The sequence below is a fragment of the Dipodomys spectabilis genome, unplaced genomic scaffold (genome assembly GCF_019054845.1).
Source record: "Dipodomys spectabilis isolate Male_0828 unplaced genomic scaffold, ASM1905484v1 ptg000032l, whole genome shotgun sequence".
Lineage (NCBI taxonomy): Eukaryota > Metazoa > Chordata > Mammalia > Rodentia > Heteromyidae > Dipodomys > Dipodomys spectabilis.
The window spans coordinates 32505902-32520291 of record NW_024870709.1 but is presented as its reverse complement, the minus strand read 5'-3'; the positions used below and the strand labels follow the sequence as shown (position 1 = coordinate 32520291).

Below are 14390 nucleotides of genomic sequence, written 5' to 3'. Positions count from 1 at the left end.
TGCTTGTGGGATTTTGAACTCAGAGCCTGGGTGCTGTCCCTAAGCTTTTTCGCTCAAGGCTAGTGTTCTACCACTTGGAACCACAGCTCCATTTCTGGTTTTCTGGTGGTTAATTTGGAGATAAGAGTTTCATGGATTTTCCTGTCTGGGCTAGCTTCAAATTGTGATCCTCATATCTCAGCCTCCTGAGTAGCTAGTATTACAAATGTGAGCCATCAGTGCCCAGCTTAATTTATGTTTCTTTAACTCAATTTCATTTTGTGGGCCTCTTGAATGAAGGAGAAAACCTCCCAGTTTGCAAAGTCCCTAAGCCAAAGAACAAACTTTACACTTTAAGACACAAGACTAATTGTTTATTGAGTGTGTTCTATAAGTTGAAGAGGGGATTTTTTTGGCAAATAAATAAATAAATAAACAAATAGACACCTTAGAAGGAGAACAGGAAGAGGAAGAAAGCGGAGTCTTTGCATAGTTCTAAATGAACAGAAGGTGGTAGCATAGGCAACGTGGATTCTCAGCAGAAGTGCAGCACTTGCAAAAACCAAAGACAAGAGGCTTTGAGAAAGAGGAGAAGGTCAGGTGACTACCTATTTCTTTTTCACAGAGACTGTGGTGTGGACCAGTCGTCCTCTCTATCAGAGGGGCGGGATGCAGCATCTCACATGATCTGCCTGGGCATCCCGTAGCCGGTCATGCCCGCCTGGGAGGCCCCCTTGTTGCTGCCCATCTGCAGCCCTATTACATTCTGTCCCTGGCGAAGCTGCTCCTCAGAAAATCCTCTCCGATTCTGCTGGGCTTTCCTGTACAGAAAGAGCAAAAGGGAACAATCCCATGTGATTATTTTCGAAATAAACATTCAGACAGTCTGAAACTGAGGTCACCAACAGGCCCTACCCTGACCTATGACCCTATTTTGACCTATGATCTTAACCTTAGCTCTGGTCTTACACTGATCTGTAACCCTACCCTCAAATGCAGCTTAACCTATGACCTATGCTGTGGCTTACCCTGACCTATGACTACTCTAGGCTGTGGCCTACTCTAAGCTGATGTCTAGGCTAAACAGAGCCTACCATGATGCATGAGTTCTCTATTGTTTAGAAATCCAGATGTTTTTCTGAATTTCCGGGAAAGAGGAAAGGAAAATTCATCCCTATCTCTGGGAAGTTCACGATCAGCTTTCCTTCTTTTTCTCTGTTCTTATTCTCTCTTCTTTCTCCATCATGTTAGGCAAGCTCCATCTGCACTTTCTCTCCCTAACTCTCACAGTTACCTGAAGCACTTGTGAAAATGAGATTGAACTCTTTATAAGGTATGTCATCAGGCCCATTCTCCCCTTCCTGAACCGGGCTGAAGATTCATTTCCACTTTAGAACTGAGGGACCTAGGTGTTAATTACGGTTAACCTCTAGATCAGATCAGCAAACCCTGGCAAAAATCCAGTGAATAATATTGTATTTGAAGCCAAATAGATGAATAGCAGATCACTAATAATGCTGGGACTAAAACCAGCATCTCAGTGGATCAATATCACTGAGGTTTTTTTCAGACTAAACTAATTTAAAACAGACAATCGGATACCTTTTTATAACACTCAAAGACAGGAGAAGAAGAACAGGGAAGTGAGTGGCCGATTATTTGCTATACCATGTTCTTTTGTCTTCTTGCTGGCTATCCAGTATGAATTTCCTGCCTTCTTTGTTCACCTTCTCTCCCAATCACTTTAGGAAGGGCCATAGAAGACCTTCTTTGTAAATTGAGATGGTCATAAAATCTAAATCAGGTTGCAATTGACAAAGGAGCTATAAGTCAACAAGCTGAAACTATATATTAGTTAGGACTGTGCTTTGTAAATAGAAGATATTTAATCTTCATCAAGTATAAAAAGAATTAAAATAGTTAAGATGGGGGATAGGGAGGAAGAAAAGAAGAGAGGGAAGAATACTCAGAATGGCTTGGATGTTAGTAAAACTAAGCCTAGACATCAATTTACCTCCTACAAAAACCTCAGAAGAAACAGAACCTTGGTAGACAGAGAATCCAAATATCAAATAAGAAAAGCCCAGTATTTTTCCCAGTGGGATGTTAACTGAAAGTTTTTTCTTCTTCTTCTGAGGACTCTCTGTGTGTGTGTGTGTGTGTGTGTGTGTGTGTGTGCATAGAAGGAAGAGAGTTAGGGGTGCTTGCTTGTAGATCTTTGTATACAAACAGCCTCTGGGGATCCAAGGCATCAGACCCCTTCCTCTGGCTCTCAGCTCCTGAGGAAGGGAAGTTAAGGACTCACCTGTGGAACCAGGATGGCTCTCCCCGGTAGCAGCCATCATCCTTGGTGACTGCAACGCTGCCTAGAGCCATCAGGGTCCTCTGCACAGCTGCCATGTCCTTCCCTGAAAGCCAATGAAGAGGTCAAAGCCAAGTGAGGGTCAGGACCAAAGACTTCTGGAGGATGTGGTTGCATACCTATGAAAGAAGTTCTGAGAGGAGGCTGTAGATGACCACATTCAAAGAGGTACTATCAAACACTGTCCAAAGTAGCCCTATGATCACCATGCCAAATTGCCCAGAAAGGAACAAAACCTGACCTGGTTAACTACACTCTATTTACACCACAGTTACTTTCTATCCATAGTGACTATATTCCCAACACTTCAACCCAGATACACACAAGGCCCTGTCCTATGCAGAGGGCTGAGCCTGGGAAGGTTCTGCAAGCTATGTGAGGGGGAGGCCAAATGGACGGATGGATGAGCATGGTGGTCTACAGAAGAGCAAATTTTAGGACTAGAAAAAGACATTAAAGAGAAATTGATTGGACAGTGTCATTCTGAGCCAAACCCAAGTGGTCCCTTAGTTTTACTTTATCTGGGTTAAATGAGTCTGAAGTCATCCATGCTATTCACACTGAGTATTCACTTGGCTCTTTAGTCTAGAGGCCTGGCAAGTGGAGAACAACAAATCAACACTGAAAGCACTCAATGGGACACAGTGAAAGGCTCTTTATTTTGTGCTGCATGACCGGAGCTAAATGGAGACAATAAATCACAGCTTGTGTGAGAGAGAGATTCAAGGTGTACCCTACATGTGGAGGGCTCGCACTGTCACAGAGAGACCCAGGGAGAAGACACCTGGGACTATAAGTCAGCCTGCCCCTTGTCATCCTTTCTCCTCCTCTCTCTTCCAGGTGACTGGCCTGAATGAGAAAAGATGCTAATGTGTAAGTAGCCAACACTTTAGAGGCAGATTGAAAGTCTGTACAAGGCATCTCTGTGGAGTTCAAAAGCTGCAAGTTGAGGAGTTATAAAAGGAAAGGAGTCTTCAGCTCAGTAGGGAGCTGGGAAAGTTAAGAGAAAATATTCACAGGCTCTCTTTGGAAGTCCTGGTGAACCATCTGTGGTGTCTTTGGCCCTGCTGCTGCAGCTCAGTCATGGGGGAATACAGAATTACAGGGAAAAGACAGATGGAGAGTGAGAGGGGAGTATGGACTGCAATAAACAATGAAGGCTTTCAGAGGAAGTCAATTTCAGGACATCCAGAGATTCAAAGAAAGAGGACAGAGCAGGCCCTTTTCCCCCTCCTAGTTCTTGCTTTAACCACAGGCTGATGCTCAGATCCTAGGCTTTGTGCAATTGGCTGATAGGTACAAAAGCAAAATGCTGCCAGTGGGGAGTCCCTCAAGGTGATGGAAATGGACTATTTGGGTAGCAGATGGAAGAGAAAGGGTGTAAGGAATACTAAGAAATAGGAGCACAGAAATGCAGATATGAAAAGCATTTCTGTAACTGTCACTGTGAAACAGGCTGTTTTCTTTAAAAAAGAAAAAGAAATAGGACTCTAGTAATAATGTTCTGAAGGATCATGCTGAGAAGATAGGGAGGAATTGCTTTTAAGTGGCATGCTATTAAAGAGAACCTGGATCAATGACAGCACAAGAAGTTCAAGGCTAGGGTGTATCAATCAGTACTCTACTGTACACTGTTTGCACAACACACAGGAAGACTGTTTCTAATGCTTTTTTTGGGGGGGGTTGTTTTTTGATTTGGGGGGCTTTTTTTTTTTTGCAAAGACTTGGTTGGAATGGTCAGGATTTGGGCCATAATTTCTCACTGGGAAAACAGATGAAATGCAAGCTTTGAAGAATCATAGAACAAGCATCCTACCCCAATAGACACACTGAAAGAAGAAAAAAAGAAAAGAGAAAGGGCAAAGGAACCAAGTTAAGCCAGGATGAGATATCCAGAAACCTACACTTATCACCACTACCCCAACTCTCATTCCACTGAAGTAAAAAGGAAGTATCTGCAGGATTGAAGCAGAAGAAGTTGGGGAAGGAGGTATTATTTTACAAGAACAAAAATTAGAAGTTTTCCTAAGAAAAATCCTCAAGCAAGAGATTTAATAGGCACTATGGGCCAAATACTTAATACCTTGAGATCTTGACCCCGTGCATTTGGGATTTTTTTTTCTCCCCATTTATGGACAGGAAAACTAATTCTGGGAAGTTAATAGTCCCAGTGTCACCCAACAAGTAAAACAAAGGCCAAATCTAGCTTGGATGAGACAGAATGCAAAATCCACAACAGTCCAGTCTACTTGATGATCTCCTGTGGGATGGAAGAGAAAGTGTGCTTCTCAGCCAGGGCCAGTGATCAGGAATGATCCAATGCACTGGTTTCAAGTACCAGGCCAGAAGGAATGCCAGGCCAGAAGGGTCAAGGGCCCCAACCCTAAATGGCCTTTGAATGCCTTTGTCTGAAAAATTGTGCTGTATCTTTATCCAAATAAAATCAAAGAAAAGCAAAGCAGTTAGGGTCCAAGTTAATTACCATCAATTATTCTAAGTAATGTTATCACCAAATATTTACCATCTATAACAAGTTCATGTCTAGCTCCTTTTCTTGTCATGAGTAATATGTTTTCTAACTGAGCCTTTGTGGAAAAACTCCAGAACTCTCAGGCTGATGAGCTGGGAAGCAGGCCATTCTCCAGGCTGACATCTTTCCAGTTTGGAAGTATAGCTCCATATGGAGTGTTGAAAAGAAATGGCATACAAGAGGAATAGGGACTTCATGCGGAGGCTGATTTCTGTTAACAAGGGGTCAAAAATTCAAGTGAATAAAGAAGCAGGGGATTAAGGAAGATCTGTGAGGTATCCTGGGTACAAAACAACAAAAGCTAAATTGCCTTCTGAAACCTTCATAACTGTACAAAAACGGCCACATACAGACTGCTTGAAGGCATACCCTCCTGCTTCTTGGTGTATTTATGGGAGCCAGGGAAGAGGAAAGCATCTCTTCAAAAGAAGGAACTTTAAGCTCACTCCCCAGAGACTGATTTGGCAAGTCCTCAGAGTTTACATTACAATTACAATAAGCTTATTAAAATAAGCTCTCTAGGCAATTCAAAATCAGTTTGAGAAACAGGAGTTTCACTAGGTGACTTCTAAAGGAACTCAAACTATCCAGCACTGCCTGGAAGCTTAAATATGGAGATTCTGTGTTGATATTCTGAGATGATTCTCTTATAGGCAATAAACAGGCAAGCTTTGTTCTGAAGCTCTGGGTTCCTTTTTTTTTTTTTTTTAAATCACAATAGCTAGTGTGTGGCAAGTGTTAAATAGTACTTGTTAAGCAATATCTCCTTCTTTCAGAGATTCCTTCCCTAAAGTCAGAAAGTAAAAACGATCATTAGGAGGACTTTGATCCAATTTGGGAGTCAGCCCAGAGGTCTGGCAGCTCCGAATGGCTTTGTTCCCTGAAAGCCACCCTTCAATATGTTGGCAGATGCTTATGGCTCTTCAACTCAGCTTGAATACCACTGTTCAAGGCAATTCTTGTAAAACCAAGAAGAAATATAGTCCTAAAAAAAAGATCAACCGGGTGTTGACAAATTTCCAGGTGCAAGGGTAGCAGAAAGGAGATTGAGTCCTTGTGGTGATCCAAGAATAGACCACTGACCACGAGAAGGAAAGTGACGTAGGAAAGAAGAGTCAGATTTACACAAACCACCCAGAATTTTAATGTGTTGCCTGCAGTCTTATAAACCTCTAACAGTGGACTTGGAAGTTTTAGACAGAGAAGGTGGAATCTGAAAAGGTTACATACAGTACTATGCCAACTATGGGAGGGAGTATAAAGATGGGTGATTGCCAGGGCTGATATTGGGAAGAGATAAATAGATGGACCTCAGAGGATTTTACATCAGTAAAAATACTCTTTGTGATATCACAATGGTGGATAAATGTTGTTACACATTTTTCTTAACCTAGAGAATGTGTAACAACAAGAGTGGACCTTGATGGAAATGCTGTGTTCTTGGTGATGATGTGTCAATGTAGGTACATCAATTGTAATATATACACCACTCTGGCAGAGGATGTTGATAACGGGGAGGCTATGCATATGTCAGGACACAGACAGGCAGGATCTATCTGTATCTTCCTCTTGATTTTGGTGTGAGCCTAAAACTGAATATAAAAACAAGTCTTTAAAAAAACATTGCTGCTGAACTGATAGTAAATAGCTTTCTCTGTCATACCTGACAAGTCTTTGCAGAAGTCAAGGTAGCAAAGGGCTTTCACTTGACAATATAGTATTCAGTGTTTCCTACACTCACTGGAAGGAATGGTACCTGAGTGTAGCCACATACCTTAAACTACTAAGTTGCAGTTTTCAGGAGTGGAGCCAGGGTTAATGCTGGTCAAGACTGGTGAAATAGAAAGATACTTCCATGAGGGTTTTGTTCCCTTAAATTTTGTTATGGCTCCCAAGATATTATATGCATGTCTTTGAAAAGAGAAAGGAAGTCTTAAATGAGAAAGATAAAGAGAGAGACAAATGCAAGAGAGAAGTTATCTGGGTGGGAAATGTTGATCGGACATTCTTATTTCTATATTTAACGTTAAAAAAAAAAAGACCAGTTTCACAGTCAACCACTTGTTTCAGTCTCCACTTAATTGATCTTCTAAATCTTAGAGATAGGAGATTACACAAACACACACACACACACACACACACACACACACACACACACTTCTTACACTGCTTGTACTTCACTTGCAAGTGAAAAGAAAAGCACCCCAAATGCCCAAAAGTGACTGCCAGTTGTTGACAGACACTTGGGGCAAGTAAAGGTAAGGCTGCTCAGGTGGAAAAGGAGGCTGCAGGCAGCAAGCCTTTGTTGAATGTGCCTTGCAATGCCCTAAAATATTTCTCACACTAGGTGAAATGCTTTGCCTGGTTCTGCTGTTGAGGAATGGTACATGTAGTGACACTTTCCCAGAGAATAAATATATTGGAACTTTCCAGGCTCTCCACTTCCGGTGTAAACCACACCTCTCTAACTCTCAGCTGGCAAAAGAAAACAGGCATGACTAAACTACCTAATCTAGGGTCCTCCCTCAGTAAGAAAAATCAAATGGATTGATCTTTGAGGCTTGTCTGCTCTGACATTCTAGAATTCTTTATGATTAGCACTTGCCAGTGGTTATACAAATAAACCTAAAAGGTCAGTGGCTGATGAGCTCACAGGAGGGAAGAGAGGCAAATATTTATAAGGTGTCTAGTGAGTTTGGTATTGTGTTAGACATTTCACATAGTGAATCCCTGTGAGATCCCCATGAGCATGGCCCTAGACCTGTACACAGAGCCAAACGGTGAGGCCCTAGCATGCTGAGTCATGCAAACAAAGTTACAAGCTGGTATGAGGCTGAAGAGGTTTCAAGTTGTTGACCTTATTCCAATCCCAATCATTGTCTTCCAGATATAAAACTGATAAAGGAAAGGAAAGACAGTAAAAAGGCAATAGCCAATACGTGTGAAAACCAAAAACCAATAAAGTGCCCTGTAAAGCTTGTTTTGGAGAATGGCTGAAGATGTGAAGGTTCAACGGATGACAGAGGAGGGGATGCTCATCCAGGTAGCCCATGAGCTCCTGTGTGTGGTTCTAAGAACACCATATTCATCCCCAGCCTTCTTCCTTGTACTGACAGTTCCTATTAATCTTAGGATGGACAGGCCAATGCCAGAATAAATCTACATTGCCAGTATTTATACACTACTTTTACCAAGCACTGTTCATATGCCATTTATAATGCGTCATCTCATTTATTCTCTGCATCAATCTGTGAGATAGATACTATTATTGCCATGTTATACCTGGAAAACAACTGAGGCATAGAGAGATTAATTGATAAGTGCTGGAGCACAAGTTTGAACTCAGCAGCCTCCTTGGCGCTTGTAAGCCTGCACTCTATGGTACCTTCCAGGATAAGCATATATTGCAGACTTTCTGCCCAGATACCAGGCTAATGCACTCGCTTATTTCACGTACATTAGCCTCTCTCCCTCTCTCTCTCTCCCTCTCTCTGTCTCCCTCTCCCTCTCCCTCTCCCTCTCTCTCTCTCTCTCTCTCTCTCTCACACACACACACACACACACACATGCATACATTTCCCTTTCTTGCCCCTTTTCCTCTCTCCCTTTTTCTGCTTGCCTATAGTATATTATCCTGAGTCCCAGATATCCAAGATTCCCCCTATCCTTTCCTGGCACTCACAACAAATACAAAAATAGTATGTAACCTGCTGGAGCATTCATTTCCTTTCATCAAGAGAAGGACCTCCAGTCCCCTTCCATTGCTCTAAGCAGTCTTCACTTCTTCCCCATTATTAAAAGTAGCTGGTCGTGAAGGGTAAACAAAGGAGGAGGCTGCAATGCTTGGTAAGAAATGTATGCATTATCCTGCCCATGTAATTGTAACCCCTCTGTACAGTATGTTCTCAAATAAAATAAAATAAAATAAAATTAAATTAAAATAAATAAATAAATAAATAAATAAAAGTAGCTGGTCGCTGGGCATTGGTGGCACACACCTGTAATCCTAGCTACTCTGAGGCTGAGATCTGAGGATCAAGGTTCAAAGCCAGCCCTGGCAGGAAACTCCGTGAGACTCTTATCTCCAATAAACCACTCAGAAAACCAGTAGTGGTGCTGTGGCTCAAGTGGTACAGCGCTAGCCTTGAGCTGAAAAGCTGAGGGACAGCGCCCAGAGTTCAAGCCCCATCACTGACAAAAAAAAAAAATGTAGCTGGTCATGCAAGATTCCCCCTAAGGGACCTTCATTAGCTTTATTTATAATACTCCTGCAGTTTGCTTGTTTCCTAATCTCGCTTTCTGTCTGAGCAGCCTTAACTGCATTTCCTCTGTGCAGCCTTGAGCTCCTTCCTAAAAAAACCTCTTGCATCTGACGTCTGTGTAGTCAATTCAGACATCACACCTGGGAGAGGTTTAAGGCTTGTGGTAGTATGTGGGACCCCTGTCCATGCATGTAACTGAATGCTAAACAAGTTATTAGGCCAGTGTAGGCCCCGCAGGCTTACTGGTCTACAACGTAAGAGGCAGCTTGGATAGGCCCTGGGCATTGTGGGCATGCAGAGCCCTACTCACTAGTAGATGGCAAATAAGGAAAATCAGGTACTTTGCAGTCTGCTAAATACCTGAGGAAGAGAAATGCCCAGGAAAGGTGGGCCAGCCCCTTGTCAGCCACAGCTACCACAACTGTGGTCCAGGGATCCAGAACTGATGTGAGTAAAAGGAAATGTGAGGACAGCAGTAAAACCTCAGGGAGGAAGGGAGGGATCAAGGGAGGAAAGGAGGGAGAGGGGGAGATGTGGGGAGAGAACAAGTGAGAGAAAGAGAACACAGAATTGTAGGGGGAGTGTGGGAGTGAAGTAAATGGCTACTCTGGTAGCTGTGTACACCAACATGTGCACACTCACACAGACATAGGCACACAACACAGGCTGGCCTTGCCTGGAGCATCCCTTTGATCTAGCTGAGTCATCTCAAACCTGTGAATGACGATGTGTTTGAAGAAAATATCCTAGTCATGCTTGTCCAGGCTTTCACACCACAAGCCCCACTTTCCCCACTTCTGTGCTCAAAGCATCTCGTGTCTCCTACCATCCAATGATGATGCCTTGAGCTTCAGCGGTCCTAGGTAGTCTCACTGTCCCATCCAACATTCCTACGGTTCCAGGACTGTATCTTAGTCCTCTGGGGGCCAATAGGGGTCATTTGGAAAGTCCTAAGTATCTGCCAGCTCTCTTGCTCATCCATATGTATTACATAGTCTACCTAGGGTTTTTGCTGTCTGTCAATCACAGTCCCCTTAGAGTGAGTCTTTCTCTTTTCTGTCTTCTTTTTTTTTTTGTCAGTCCTGGGGCTTGAATTCTGGGCCTGGGTGCTGTCTCTGAGCTTGTTTGGCTCAAGGTGAGCACATTACCTCTTGAGCCACAACACCACTTCTAGATTTTTTGAGTTTATTGGAGTCTCACAGAGTTTCCTGCCCCGCCTGGCTTTGAACTGTGATCCCCAGGACCTGGCTTTGTATTTACTTTAAAACCCTGGCCTCTTTCTATGCAGATCCTCTGCCCTTTTCTTTTCTAATAGCATTTTCATGCTCTAGAACAGACCTGCCATTGCCCTATCTTGAAGCTCCACATGTGTCTCCTCTGCCTCCTCTGTCTCCTTTCCTCTGCCTCAAGAGGCATCCATAGAGCTGAAGTAGGTAGTGCATCCCTCTACCTGACCTGCTGACCATTGCTTCCTACATCCTGCCCTCTTGTACTGAGTGTCTCTTGGGTGTAAGGTTCTTCCCAATGGTCTCTGGGAAGAGAGGGACAGGAAGTAAAGCCACCTTGGTAGTGTAGTACTTCTCCCTCAGATTCCCCACCTCCTACAGAATTTCCGGTTTCTTATTCCTCTTCCATATTTCCTGTACTTGGGGGCTTACTAAGGTCCCTCCCATTCACGCTGACACTCTATTCTTCAGTCTCATGAACCTGATTCATCTTCCTCCTCAACCTCCTCCTCCTCCTTCTTCTCCTCCTACTTGTTGTCATCAGTTAGTTAGTGTTATGACTCACCAGCACACCCATGGTGTAGGTGAAGGAAACTAAGCCGCCTGGACAAAGAATAGCTGGGCAGACTGGTTAAAGCCTTGTTCTTTGGCATTAGGGAGCCTGAGTGTGAGTCCTGGTTCTGCTAATTATTAGATTTCTGATGGGCACACATAATCACAGACAAGCTTCATTGACTGTGAAGTGAGGATATTAAAAACACTTACCTCATTGTTTTGTTAGGAGAACTGATGGGATTAGGCAGTAAAGGACTTTTTCAAGGTCTGTTGTACAGGAAAAGATCAGTAAGTAGTACACATCTTCATCAAATGGGAGAATCCTCATAGGTATTTTATTTCCTGCATGAGGACTTGAACTCAGGGTTTTCAACTAGTTAAGCAAGCACTCTATCCTTGAGCTATGCCTCCACTTGGGAGAAGTGTTATAGCTTTGATTTAGGAAGCAGGAGCAAGGCTTGATTATGACCTTACACAGATATGTGGAGATAAGGATCCTTAAAGTCCAATAGATAGGCTTGGAGTTTTAGATAGCTGAGTTCCTATGTAATGGCAAAGTCTAGGGTAAAACCCTTGGGGTCTTAGGATTTAAATAGTATCTATGGGGAAAACAAGAAATGGGAGCTGTGCATGACACCAGGGATTAAGAAAGTAACTGTGAGGACTAAGAAGGTAATTGGTTTGGCAAAATGGCCCCCTGCTAGAAATCTGTTTCAACCCTCTTCTGAATACCCATTTAGAAAACCAGGATTGTTGGTCTGTCAGGAGAGCCATTTGGGTCACTGCCCTGGGGATCCTATTGGTTAGATCATGATGACAGCTGTGACAATGAGTGTGTGAGTCAATCTAGCAGTCCTGCTTAGACTAGCTTGTATCTCTTGGTGCCTCAGGCAAGACATAGTTGCATAGAGGGACATGAATGCACATTTTCACTAAAGGGGACACTCGGCTCTCTGATGATAGACTTCCTAAGTGACTCCATTCTACATCATTTCTTCCTATGATGGTGGATTGCTAAGTGTAGCTAGAAATTGACTAGATTTGTATGTGTGAGATTTCCTCACCAAGTCAATTCACCCACCTACCAGCTAATTGTTCACTGAAAGGTTGGAGTGCTACATCTTTCTTAGATTGAATGACAAAACAGCACCAGAAGGCTTTGTCTATAATCCCTGCTGCTGGTGAGTCAGATGCATTCTCTCTCCCTGCCTCCCTTCTATGTTGCCGGTAGCTATGATTTATCATAGGAGGGTCATGAGAGTCAAAGACATCTTCTGCCATCATTTTGCCTCTCCTTACGGCTTCTAGTTACCACCTAGTTTGCTGAGGTCCTTGCCACATCCTCTGCCTAGCAGTGTTCCTGGGAGGAGGGACAAAGAGTGTCCCCAGGACAGCTGAGCACATCCCCCTGAGCCTCCAAGCTCACAGGCACAGGAAAACACACAGTGGGTAGATTTTTACAAAGACAAGAAGCAAAGGTGAGAGGTTGGAGGAGGGGACAGAACGGATCAAAAGGCTGAAGGGCTGTTTACCTTCCCACAGATCCACTGTCTGAAAAATGTCAGTGGTCCTCACGCCATAGATTTCTGCAGCTTTTAGGAACTGGGAGATTTGCTCCATCTGCTTAAAAGCCATCTTTGACTCTGAGATCTTGGGGATAGGCTCTTGTCCTGGTGGGTATAAACTGTTTATCAGCTTGCACAGGACCTGAAGGGAGTGGGGGAGGGGGAGTGCAGAGTCAGTGTTTTCCTTTGCAAGAAATGTCACAAATGAGAAGTGAATCCTGCCATCCCCCCCATCTCCCCTCCACCCCAGACACACAATCTGAACAAGTCATGGGCCCCAAGAAGGGATGGGCTCAGACTTTCTAGCCAGGTTGCCATATTAAACTCCAAAGAGCTAGATAACCCCATTTCCATGGCTGCACTTCACTGGAGTTCTGCCGCCCCGGAAACCCACTCCCTCCTTGTTCTTCCCTTTATTTCAGGGTGAGGGAAAGAATATTTACAGAAAAGCAATGATTGGAGCTGATGTGGATACAAGTCCACACTTCATGGAAGGATGTCAGGGAGAATTCTGATCTGTACTCTGTCAGAAAGCAGATCAGAAAGCGGCTTTCACTAAGTCATCTTGTATTAATGATGCTTCCAAGAATGGAACTGGGCATTCTCCTCCCTGAACCCGAGCCTTGGACGACCCAACAAATGTGTGGGGTAGTAGTTATATAACAATAAATCACAGCCTGTGGGAAAATACTGTACTTGTTTGAAGCAGCCAAGCTTGCGATCCTCAAACCCCCAAACTCTTAAGCATCTGGTCAGAAGAGCAATTATCAAGTAAGGAGCCCCCCATCCCCTCAGCCTTAGGCGAACCCTTCTATTCAACAGACAGACATTCAGCATCCCCAGAGAGCAAGGCTCCCCAGGAAGATGGGAAGGTGGCTAGCCCCCACCCTGCTACCTCCTTCCTTTGTTTTACAGGGAAAGCAGCATACTCCTGGAGGAAGAAATGGCCTCAGAAGAGCTGTTTCACCGGGAAGGCTAGGGGTGGGGTGGGAGGGGGTGAGAGAATCACAGGGAAATACTTCTCATCTCAACGGAGAAAGAAAATCAAAGGGCCTTAAATTTGCTAACAACTCAGAAGGAAGCTGTGGTGCCTCGGAGGGTTGGAAAGAATCCTCTATGCTAGCTAGGGAATTGTGCAGAAAGCCCAAATCATCAGCCCTGGAGAAATAAAAGACATCGCCCATCCCTCCTGGTGAGAGAGCTTGGCAACAGCAGCACCCCCAGGGGCCTCCAGCTGAAAGAAAGGGCCCTGGAGAGGACTTCCCTGCCCACTGCCCCAGCAACCAAGATCGCTCCCCGCCTTACCGTCCCGTCCATTAACCATTTCTGAAAATGGGCCCTGCCAGGGGGTGGATGCTCTATGTCCTCAGCGCACTGCAGGATGATCCAGTCCACCAGTTTGTTCTCCAGGTCCGCGTCGTACTTCTGCTCGATCTTCTCCTGCACTTCTCGGCTTAAGCCGTAGCTGGGGCCCCTGTTAGCCATCTCTGGAAGAGAGGAGAGGCATCCACACAATAGCAGCTGCGGAAGCCCCCTCCTGGCTTCTAAGCAAACTGGGCTGAGATGTGGCTGGGCAGCCCGGCCCAGCAAGCAGCAAAGCAGGCAAGAAAGCCGGGCGTGGTTTAATTCAAGAAGCCAATGAAGCCAATGGGGTTGCACCTTCAAATGGGAAAGAAAAGCGCAGCCACGCGCCAGTGACTCTAGAATAACGCTCTGGACGGCCCAGGAGGGGTAGGGGGCGGGGGCTGGTACCCTCCTTTCTCAGTCCCCGCCAATCAAGAGATGCGAGGATGTGCAAGGACTCACAATCGAGCCTGAGCCCACCCCCCAGGCAGCGAGGGGGGGATGGGTGGTGATCGATTCCTCCCCCTCTCGGTGGAACTGTGTGAGATTGCAAGGGGCAGGTAAATA

At 44.5% G+C, this 14390-nt stretch overlaps 1 protein-coding gene across 1 annotated transcript; it reads right to left on the bottom strand.

Moving 5' to 3' along the window:
* Positions 1–342: 342 nt before the first annotated feature.
* Positions 343–14006, bottom strand: Tagln3 (transgelin 3). Its single transcript, XM_042676967.1, has 4 exons — positions 13785–14006; positions 12447–12621; positions 2285–2387; positions 343–800 (listed from the first exon to the last, which is right to left on the bottom strand). The coding sequence occupies exons 1-4, from the start codon at positions 13962–13964 to the stop codon at positions 659–661; spliced, it is 600 nt and encodes a 199-aa protein (XP_042532901.1). The 5' UTR covers positions 13965–14006; the 3' UTR covers positions 343–658.
* Positions 14007–14390: the final 384 nt, after the last annotated feature.

Bases quoted from the DNA above. Each gene is read 5' to 3' on its own strand.
- Tagln3 (XM_042676967.1), bottom strand. From the start codon at position 13,964: ATGGCTAACAGGGGCCCCAGCTACGGCTTAAGCCGAGAAGTGCAGGAG. The intron at 12,622-13,784 runs GTAAGGCGGGGA...CACTCCCTTCAG, and splicing joins AATGGTTAATGGACGGGACG to GTCCTGTGCAAGCTGATAAA. The intron at 2,388-12,446 runs GTAAACAGCCCT...ATTGGCTTTCAG, and splicing joins GACAGTGGATCTGTGGGAAG to GGAAGGACATGGCAGCTGTG.